The sequence below is a fragment of the Egretta garzetta genome, unplaced genomic scaffold, assembly GCF_000687185.1.
Source record: "Egretta garzetta isolate BGI_Z169 unplaced genomic scaffold, ASM68718v1 scaffold542, whole genome shotgun sequence".
Lineage (NCBI taxonomy): Eukaryota > Metazoa > Chordata > Aves > Pelecaniformes > Ardeidae > Egretta > Egretta garzetta.
Genome location: NW_009258766.1, coordinates 75,864 through 87,337, shown reverse-complemented (window position 1 = coordinate 87,337; position 11,474 = coordinate 75,864). Strand labels below are relative to the sequence as shown.

Genomic DNA, 11,474 nt, shown 5'->3' with positions numbered 1-11,474 from the left:
GGACCCCCGCCGCCCTCCCGGGACTGGGGGGCGGGAGCGGGGGCCGCTGGCGGCGGCTGCTGCTGCTTCCGTCTGTCAAAACCCCAACGCACTCGCTTGGGAAGTTTGTAAAACGCGTAAAACTCGATTATTGCGGTGCTGAAGACTCGGTGTTTTTAATAGCGCTCTTCCCGTCCGGGGAGACCAACTGCTGTTGGTCACTGGCGTTTTTCCTTCTGTCAGGAAAACAACAGCACCTTGGCTCTGTCAGGGCGGCCGCTGCTGCTGCCGCCTGTGCTGAAGTGTTCTCACACCTGAAGCGTTCCGCTTGAAAACTTGAAAGGAGCCAAGCGTAGCATTTGCGTAGCGTATGCGAGAGTTTGCCTGACTTTCCTATGCGTGATCGATAAGCAGTAAGATTACAAAGTACATTTAGAAACATAGTTTACGTGGGAGAAGTTTCATTGACCCAAGACACTTCAACGGTGTAAACGTTTCTGAAGAAAAAAAATGTACAAATCATGCTGTGGAATAGCTATACCGGCTTTAAAATTGGCGTGTATGCCTAAAACTGTATACGATCTATATAAACAATGTTTATAAATTATGTTCAGGCATATATAACCTAGGTCTTTGGACATATATATGTGTCCAGGACATATATATATGTCCAGGATATAACCTGCATCTTTTGGACAGAGGTTATTTTGTTTAGAATACTTCAAAACCAAAAGAAGCGGAGAACCCTGAAATGTTCTTGCTTCTGAAAAAGTACAGGGGTCTCAGAAGGTGCTAATGAATTTTAGAAAAGTAACTTACTGCTCACAAAGTTTGTAACTTCTATTTTAAATTTTTTTGCAGCCCTTACAGTCTTCAGCAATATCTTTTACACACATCTTTTACATTGTATAGTTATTTTCTCATGGTAAGAATAGACTGGCCATACCTTTTGGTCTCATCAATAGTCGTTTGGGGTTTTTTTGCTTTAAAGTCATGGTTCTGAGATGATGTCTGGGGTTTTATGGTGCAGTACATATTTCTTAAAGCCTTTACGTGATATCTGTGGTGCTCCAAAGTGTCTATGCAAAGAGATTGCAGAATTAAAGATCTCTGTAGATAAAGATGTCTTTGTGTAACATGGTACGTGCAATGGTACGTGAGAGCATTTCTGTTAGGTTTTTGATCTGTCAGTCTAGTATTTTTCAGTGAAAAATTTGCTTGCTTGTAAAATAAATTCTTTGTATTCTTTGCTGTGTGGAAGTCCATTCCTGCATAACAGTTTACACAATTTTATTGAGAGGTTTGTGAAAAATATTTTCAATGTCCTGTGGGAACAACTAGAAGAGAATCTGATGATGATTTCTTTCTCTCTTGTCTTTTGGTTCAAAAACAGGGATGTTGTGGAAACACAAGAGCATTATAAGAGCAGGTGGCGATCCATCTGGATTATGTATCTTACTATGTTTCTCAGTAGTGTAGGTGAGTAAACACAGGTGGATTTCAATGTTATTTGCTTACTGAATATATTTTGGTTTGAAAATTACAGGGTGTTCTAGATTTCAACTACATCGTTCTTTTAATGCTTCTGTTCTTTTATAAGCTTAAAAAGGTGCATTTTCTGCTTCTTCAAAATAGAAGGTATGACTAGCAAATCAAACAGGAAGTTACATTTAACAAGATAAGTTAAATAATACTCTGTTTTGAGGCTAAATAACATATACTTCACCCTTTATTTTATGGCTTTGTAATAGGTTGGGGTAAAAGGTAGTGGCAAAGTAAGGTTATTGTTCAGAACCAAACAAAACAAAGGTCACACTTTTATCATCCCAAGTGAAACTTCTAGGGTATGAAAACAGAAATAATGTTGAGTTCTTAAAGAGGCAAGATCTTTGTGGGAACGTGTGTTAACCTGTTTCAAAATGTGTATGAGAGTTTGTTTTCTCTTATGGGATTTTGCATCTCCGCTGCACAACAAATTACTGTTTCATTCCTAAGTAACTGTCCCTGGAAACAAGACTTCTGGTGATTTTTGTGCGCCTAAAAATGACCTTGAAAATAGTAGGATGCTTCAGTGATTTTTAATTTTTTTTTTTTAATTTGAAGAATTCAAATGTCTTTGATAAATGAATACAAATATGTCAGTATATGAAGAAATTCTTTTTACTCTGGGGATCTTGTCTTTCCACTGGGAGGAAAAATCCATGCAGTTTGCTCGGCACACCAGTATTCTCTTCATGGGAGTTTTTTTGTTTAGTGTGTACACACCTATAAAATGTCCTTTTAAAATAGTTCCTCCTGTTAGGAGGAATTATCACTCCTTAAAAAAAGCACATAATACATAGGTTTTTTTCAGGTGACAGACTGATGCACCATTTTAGACTATAGTACACTTAGGAGCAGAAGAATTAACCTGTAGTAACTGTTTCAGTAAAGCAAGTTACTGATAAACACGGCAAATAAAGTAACTTCAGTTATGTTTTTACTGCATTGCAGGTTTCTCAATTGTAATTATGTCTGTGTGGCCATATCTCCAAAAGGTTTGTAAATATGTTTGTTTGGTTTTTTTTTAATTAATAAGAACAGAAGACTTCTGCTCAGGAAGTATGTAATACAAAACTTGGCATTTCATTTAGGAAAAGAAGCAGTAAAGGGAAGTGTGTGGTTATAAGAGACTTTTATTTTGCCATCCACTCAGACAGCTTTAATTATTTCATGTAAAATCTGTCAGCTGATTTCCTGAATTGATAAAGGTACATCATAATCCAGAAATGTTTGGGTTTCCAGTATAATTTCACTGTTTTCTTGGACAGTGAATCAATAGAAATCTCTTTATCTGAATGCATTTGTAGTGTTAAAACATAATATACAAGGCTTGACTGCATTTTGGAAAAAAAAAAAAAAAGGAAGCTGAAGGTAGAAATTGCTCTGTATATGTCAGATTGTTGCACATAGACCTTCTTGATAATCTTAGCAGGGAATTGCCCATGTTTCTTGGTAGTGTTTTTTTACCCTCTGTTTCATTCTTATTAAAAGTGGCATAAAAGGTCTCTGAGACTTTAATTTCATCTGTGCTAGGATTTTACTGCTCTTAGAATTGTAGAAGGCAGTTTCAAATGCAAATTTGGAAGAACATACCCTGGGCAGGGTCCTAGAGGTATCATTAAAATTGGGGCTGGTGCTGAATTCTTGGAAAAGGAAATGCATCGTCAGTCAGCCTTGTAACTCAGGATGGATTCAAGCATGTGCAGAGATGACTCAAGTCACTCCTTGCTCCTGGCATGTAAACTGTCAGTTCCTAAGTTATGTCCATAGCCTATAATATCATCAGTGCTGCATGAAAACTATCTGAGTTTGCTGCAGTCTCGGAAGCAAAGCACTTTTTACTGGTTTGGTGCATTGCTGGAGACAGTTAGCCAAGGTTTATTGCCCCAGACAAAGTACTACATGAAAATAACTGCTTCTGAGATCCAGAATTGTGTATTTATATTAAAAACTGCACAATGCCATGCAGACACACTAATTTGTTTAGCGATAGCTTAGGTTTGACACTGCATTGCCTGGTGCTATATACCCTCAGCATTACAGTGCAGAGTCTTAGGCATTTCAGGTACTGATTCTAGAATGGTTTTGTTGATATTAGAAAATACTATACTACTTTACCCATAGAATTGATTCATTTGTTTCTGCAGATTGATCCAACCGCAGATGCGAGTTTCTTGGGCTGGATTATAGCTTCATATAGTATTGGCCAAATGGTTGCCTCTCCCCTGTTCGGCTTGTGGTCCAATTACAGGCCAAGGAGAGAACCTCTTGTGGTTTCAACTGCTATTTCAGTAGCTGCTAACTGTCTTTATGCCTACGTCCATGTACCTCACTCACACAACAAATACTACATGCTGACGGCGCGTGCCCTTGTGGGATTTGGAGCAGGTAACCACAGCAGAATTTATGTTTCTGAAAATGACTGCATTCTATGTCTTGCGTAAGGTATTTAACATATTTTAGTACCAGATTTACCATTATGTGAGTGATAACTTACTAATGAACAAAGCAAAGAGTCAGCCAGTACTAGTTTATAATAGAATTGTGTGATTGTGCAGTTGTGTATAAATACTGGAAGGAGTGCTGGGGTTTATTTTCTTGCAAAATAAGAAAAAATCCCTCTAAAATAAATATAACTGGATAATTTAAGAATATAACTTAGTATTTACATGAACACTTTCTTGGTTTTGTTTTTTTAAGGAAACGTGGCTGTAGTTCGATCGTATATTGCAGGTGCCACTTCTCTTACGGAAAGAACAAGTGCCATGGCCAATACCAGTGCTTGCCAAGCAGTTGGTTTCATATTAGGACCAGGTAAGGCATATCTGCTTTCCTCACTTCTATAATACTTTTTAGCATGAAATTGGGCATTGGAAGTAGGAATCCTTAGCAGCTGTTATGTTGGGGATTTTAAGGCATAGATTGTCAGTGGTATCAGAACTGAATAAATGAGATCCACTCGTGCATACTTACATATGCCAATATAAATTAAATATTCTAGTCCAAAGAAATGCTAATTTTTTTTGTAGATTCCTGGCTGCAGGAAAGACAAGTTCCAAGATGCTCTCTGGTACCGGTACCCACTAAATAGTCTATGACCAATTGCACTTTATTCATGGACAAAGGAATTCAACATTAATGTACTCGGCCAAACGTTTCCACCTTTCCGAAATGACTGAAAATTTCACCTTGCCTCACATGTTGTAGAAAATAACATCCAACAGATCTTTCTGATCTTGTAGTGACGATCACAAAATCTTCATATTGGCAAAAAGTCTTAAGACATAGCATGGGTATTACAGAGATCTAAGGGAACAAAGGACTCAAGGGGTGTTTGTTAGAACAGGCGTACCAGAGTATCTCAGGAGCCACAATCTGCTTCACGGGAGAAATGCATTAGATTTGCCTTGTGTTGTAAAAAGAGGCCAGCAATTTTGTCCTGAACGGCCTCTACTGATTACTTGTCTTTATCTGGAGATTAAGATTATCCAATTAGTAGAGCTGAAGCGCTGTGTGTATGGTGATATAATGAGGTGAATGTTTAGGGCTAAAAGTTTTTCTCCAGTTGATTATTACTAGTGCTGTTGATAGAGTGTTAAAGGGTCTACAGCAACAAAAAGTCTGCATTCTTTGTGTGATTTGCATAATAGTATAAGTTTAGGTAATTCCCTTTCCTAAATTAATAGGGACTCTCAGTCTGTTTCCTAACAGTAGTAAGTAAGCAAATGACCTGATCTTAAAATCTTTTGCTCAGCACCAATTTAAACTTTAATTAAAAACTCCCCCACAACTTCTTTTCTCTCTAGCTTGCCCTTAGCAGGAGGGATAGTCCAGTTCCAGGACTAAGGTTTTCCACATAGGAGGAAGAGGAAAAAGAGTAAATCAGCTGTCTGCACATGGCCAAGAAAATTAACCATTGGTACGCTCAGAATTCAGTTCCGGTTCTTTAAGTGGCATGCTGTTAATTATACAGTGTATTTGTATGTAACCAAGGAGCTTCTGGCTAGTTGAGATCCCACTGGTATCCACCAGTTTGTTTAGAGTAGGATTCTCAACATGCAAAAGGATTGACAGGTGTAATATTTAAATTTTACCTAGCAATTAGAACAACTTTGCTTATCCAGTTTTATATGTTGATTCTGTATGTGTTCCAATATTTTCTTAATGAGTCTCAAGATTTTCTTAATACATTTATGTGTTTTAAGTTTTTCAGACATGTTTTACACTTATTGGAGAAGAAGGAATAACATGGAAATTAGTTCATCTTCAGCTGAACATGTATACAGCACCAGTTTTATTTGGAGCTATCTTAGGAGTTATTAATATTATTCTCATCTTTGCCATATTCAGGTAATCAAGTCAAAAAAGGGAAATGTTCTACCCTGTGTTAGTGGGTGGCTTGTAACAAATAATATGCTGCTCAAAAGGAATAGTAATAAGCCTGAAATCTGGAGTGCTAAAACTATAAGCTGTTATTTATTTTTCAGGGTTTCTACCTTCTTTAATACATATCTTTTTTGTTATGCTCATAAATTAATCATAGTGATGTTATGGATAGAATGTAAACTGATGAAAAAAACTAGAGCTGTTAGATTATTACCTTAGCCTTGATATATTTTTAATGATGATGGTTTCTGCACATGTTTTTTCTCTAAAGAGAAATAAGGTTAGCTTGTCTGTAGGGTTCTCACTGTCTGTGTCTTTCCTTTAAGAATCTCGAGGGGGGATTCTTTTTATGCATTTTATGCATTATTGGTGGCAGCGAGGAGAGGGGAGAGATGCAAACAGATACGTTATATTCTCCCACTAGGATATTTTTGTTCTTGAGCACAGTGGTGGTCACTGCAGTCAAATGTAGACTACACAGATGATGTTTAAAGGAGCTGGGAATAATTAAAATACAAGATTATGCCATTTAGAATTATTTTAATAGAAACTTGACTCAATAGCAGATCTAATAAATATGTGTATTAATGAAAACAGTTCTAAATTTCTAGAGAGCACCGAGTGGATGACATGGGTCGGCAGTGCAAAAGCATCAATTTTGAAGGAGAAGGTACCTATGTTTTCTTGAAAACTTATTCTGTGATTATAATTTTGAAGTACTCTCTTACTGCTTACAAGCATTTAGAAGTATTCTAGAGTCTGATGCATTGGGAACTTGAAGTGGAAAATAGGCTACGTCTCTTTCTAACTGGTCCAGAAATTGCTTCGCGTTCATGTTGTGTCCATACGTGTCGACAGTGCTGTCTGGTAGCGAAGAAAAATAAAAAGTATTGTATGGATCCTTCCAGATTTTCACTGTGGAACCATCTCTTCCAAGAGACAGGATTCAGTGAACATGGAGATAAAAAAAAAATCTCCCTTAACTTCTAGTCTGCAGTCATACTTCTCTTTTGTTCTGTATCATGCTGTGTAATACTGTTGTTGCATATCAGCTTTCACATACAGCATCTTATTAAAAGGTGCATGTTGTATAAGTAAATTTGGTAGGTGAGACTAAAGTGTAGTAATTGCCACATACAGTGCAACAGCTTATGTTCAATACATACCTTTTTTGTATGCAGTTCATTTTTTTTTAAATGTTGTGAGTATCCCTTTCACTTGAAGAATAACAAGTCTATGAACGGTCATCTTGAATCTCTTCAAAATCGATGCAAATCACCAGTTTCAGTATTTAATACAATAATAGTATTTAATAATATGAATAATAGTATTTAATACAAATTAATACATTTTCTGTTTAAAAAGGGAGCTGTATGTGCACACCACCCGTGGGTTTTTTGCATATGAAAATGCTATGCCCAGATTAGAGGCTCTGTGGTAGTGCAGAGAATTCTACTGCGTAGTTTTGACCTTGCAAGAGGAACAGAAAGTGTTTGGGTTTCCATTGTTAAGATATTTAAAGAAGTTTTCTTATTTCACTTGTCACTCCTAGCATTACAGTGTGAAAACAGATGGTATAACCAATTTGGAAACAATTTACCCTCACTGTCAGTGGAATTGAAGTTTCAACAATTCCATTTTTATTTTAAAACATTACACTTCAGATTGTCAAAATATAACTGCCTAGCCACCCACCAACCTGCATGTTAAATACTTAACATTAAGTGAGGAAATTATTACTATTTGTAATTTGCAGTGGTGTAAAAAAAAAAAAAAGGTCAGTTTGCAGTTTAGATTATTCTTTTGTTTTGTTGCAGAAAATGGTGCTCTCGATCAGGACGCAGAAGGAAACGTTGACCATGTTGCTGTGGTAGCAATCAATATTCTTTTCTTTGTCATCTTGTTCGTGTTTGCTGTCTTTGAAACGTAAGTTTGTCTAATTTCTCTCAAAATACTTAGACATGTAATGTAGTTAGACTGAGAGTCCATGTAAAGGCTTTTCTGCTGCATTCATTTTATTAACCCTACTCTTCGTAAATAGAAGTCCAAAACCATATGCAATCAGACTGATGTATACTGATACAAGGTAATGAATTTCAGGTCATTGAATAACTAAAATAATAACATACATTTTGTGGTATATGAAACATTAATATAAAAGCTTCTGAACGGATGCAAACAGATACCCACAACTTTTCTTAAGTGTTAGAAGAAAAGGCAGCTTAACTTGGGCTGCCTAAAATCTTCAGAGAAAACTGTGTCTTCGGTTGAGTACCTTGTTTCTATACTTTTTATTTTAATTTTGTATGATTTCTTAATATGATTATGATTAGCTCCAGAAGCTCCAATGAAGTTCTTATTTCAGTAATGACGGAAACAATTGTTTGATATAGTTAATGCAATTGTATTCTTTAATATACTGTTTTACATGACTTTTTTTTTACCTAACAAGGTATGTTATTTACTCCCAAATTCTCTGTGTGTAAGACGATAAGTAAAACATAACAACATTACCTCTGACTGAAGTAAACTTCATTTTTTTAAATTCATCAAATACTTTGAGGATACAAGATTTATTTTGTAAGTTTTTTGAGCTTTAACGTAGCCAAAATTTCTTTTAACAATATGTCTCTGTCTTAATTGCATTACTTTTAGAAAATTGAGTTGCTAGAGACTGGTTGGTTGCTAAAACTGAAACAATATTAAATGTTTATTATTTTTATACTCACAGGGCCTGATAAATTTTTTCTCTGTATTACTCTTGTTTTGATTTAACTCCATCTTTTCATGAACTATTGGAAATAATTTAATGATGTTTCAGAGTATGGCTGGTGAAATGCAGTTGCGAATTTTGTCTACTGGATTTAGTTTTAATAAATGATGCATGACAGAATTAGTTTGTAACTAGCCCATGTTTTCTGATATGCCTGTCAGGAGGAAAGTCTTCTATACCATGGTGTTTAATGTTTGGGACAATATATGTATGGAAATGACTGTATAGAAGAAGTTTTCTTTTAACGAATGTAACTTTGTTCTGTCAATTTAGTATAGCTACTCCACTGACGATGGATATGTATTCCTGGACCAGGAAAGAAGCCGTTTTTTATAATGGAGTAATCCTTAGTGTGGTTGGCATTGAATCAGTTATTGTTTTCATGGTGGTTAAAACGCTGTCTAAAAAGTAAGTTTTTTGGAGTTTTTTTTGAATTTTGTTACTTATGTTAGCATGAAAAGCTTTCTGGCAAGGCCAAATCTGCGTTACTTAAATCTTTTACTTGTTAATGAATTTGGGTTTACTATGACAGTGAAGTACTTCCAATCTGGATGCAGCCACGACGCTGTGGTGGTTCTTTATTCCATTAACATAACCCCCTTCCTTGCCTGTCTTTTACCCTTGAATCACAAGAAAAGCAGGTTTTAAGTTACTGTGGTTTTTGCCATTTTTCTTGCAGGTGTTTTGGTCAGGCATCTTTTCCAAAGACTAATGGCCTATGTTGTTAGCACCTTCATAAATTTTACTTTAATTAGATGACAATTTAATTGTAACTTCATTGTTTGGTAGGACCGGTGAGCGTGCCATACTCCATGGAGGCTTACTGATTGTCTTGGTTGGATTCTTTATCTTACTGCCTTGGGGGAAAAAACTACCAAATATCCAGTGGCAAGGTATAATTCAAGTCATTCTAAATTACCACCATAATGTTCTTTTGAAAGCTTTTTATTGTATTTTTTTTTCCTTAATGGCATGCATAACTTACTTTTACAGAAATAAAGAATAACTCCATTCCCAGAACAACTTCCACTGAAATGTTAATGCCTTTCTGGAGTTTGCAAGCAATGCAGCTTCCATCCAACCACACGGTGGAACCCGTAGGCTGCCCTGTCACACAGTCCTGGTGCCTGAATACTCCCATGATCTATCTGGCCCAGTATATCAGCTCTGATATACTAATAGGATTGGGCTATCCAGTTTGTAATGTCATGTCCTACACTTTATACTCAAAAATTCTAGGACCGAAGCCTCAGGTAAGCATGATGCCTGAACTGTTTGCTTGCACCCTCTTTTTTAGAATGAGGGATCTAGCCCAAATTCCTTTTGTCATTAGCCAAATAACAGTACATTTCAACTGGGGCAGAATTTTCCAGGAACTCTAATGTCTTTTAAAATCCAAGGCAATCCCTAGGGGAATTAGAAAGCAAGACTTGTATTATTTACGGCAAATCTTACAGCATGAAAATTTCAGAACAACTAAGCCCAAAGCTTGTGACTTTCACAACTGTCCTGGAAGAGTCGTTTTTGTAACAACCAAACAAGTATGGAATAATGTTCCTCTTACTAAATACAAAGCTATGATACCTCCAGTTATTGGCAGTGAAACACATTGCAAGCTGATATTACTGCTTAACAAAAAAATGTTGCTTTTTCACCACTTATCTCATTTTTTTCATGTTAATATTTTGCTGTAAGAGACTAAATGCTTTGAGCCAGAATGGCTTTTTATTAGGAAGCTATAGAGTGTGTAGCTCAGTGGAACCTTTGAATTAATGCTTAATGAAGCTGAGCAGCACTCTTGGAAACAAAGTACTCGGTATCTTAATGGGTTAAGAAAGATAAGCAGTTGCTTAAACACTTCTAAATTTTCTGACTAGGATAATTGATGGGAATTATGGGCAAGCCAGGTAATTCCTGTACCACTAACATGAGCTTTTGATATTCTGTAGGGTGTCTACATGGGATGGTTAACTGCGTCTGGAAGTGGAGCACGAATACTTGGGCCTGTTTTTGTGAGCCAAATATACACTCACCTGGGACCACGCTGGGCATTTAGCTTAATCTGTGCTGTGGTTGTAGTCTCTCTCTTACTTTTGGAGATAGTATACAAGAGACTAATTGCATTTTCTGTCAGATATGGAAGGATGCAAGAAGAGAGTTGTTAAATATGTTTGTTTTGTTTTTTTTTTTTTAAAAAGTAAACCCAACCAGAAATAATACTTTAGTTTATTACTACTTTTTAATGAGGATTACCTAACCACTGACCTTGTTGGCTGTATGCTAAGGGCTGTAGACCTCTACTTACACATAACTTGGTCATATCCTAATACATGGTTACACCTGCTGCAACAGAGCGTTAGTGCTCTGCTTTTCTAGCAGTTGTGAACAAGAGAGATGAATAGAGTGGCACATCTGAAGTGTGTACAGTTCGAATGATGCACCTGTGTCGTGAATGCAGCTGTGAAGGTCACGGGTTACGCACATCCTTTCCAGAAAGAAGTAAATGAAATATTTATCTTGATTCTGTGAATCAGGATTAGTAACTCTTCTGTAACTACAAGGTTAGTTGAGCTGCATTGCATGCACTTTGTATGGAAACGTCACCAGTTAAGCAAACCTTCTGATGTTCAGTTTGTGAACTTGTAAGCACTGGTTAATACAGAATGTCTCACTTCGGAAACTGTTACGCATCGTTACATCTTCTCCAGGGTTTCAAATGAAATGTGAATTTAAGAGGAAGAATTTAAGAGGAAGGTAGGTGCCTACTTCACAAGCAGTTTATGTGGGATTTGGA

At 36.5% G+C, this 11,474-nt stretch overlaps 1 protein-coding gene across 1 annotated transcript; it reads left to right on the top strand.

Moving 5' to 3' along the window:
* Positions 1 to 745: 745 nt before the first annotated feature.
* MFSD8 (major facilitator superfamily domain containing 8) lies at positions 746 to 10,857 on the top strand. The gene is made up of 11 exons (XM_009649335.2): positions 746 to 1,458; positions 2,473 to 2,516; positions 3,669 to 3,909; positions 4,222 to 4,335; positions 5,727 to 5,871; positions 6,519 to 6,577; positions 7,725 to 7,833; positions 8,954 to 9,088; positions 9,470 to 9,573; positions 9,674 to 9,933; positions 10,630 to 10,857. The coding sequence occupies exons 1-11, from the start codon at positions 1,332 to 1,334 to the stop codon at positions 10,843 to 10,845; spliced, it is 1,554 nt and encodes a 517-aa protein (XP_009647630.1). The 5' UTR covers positions 746 to 1,331; the 3' UTR covers positions 10,846 to 10,857.
* Positions 10,858 to 11,474: the final 617 nt, after the last annotated feature.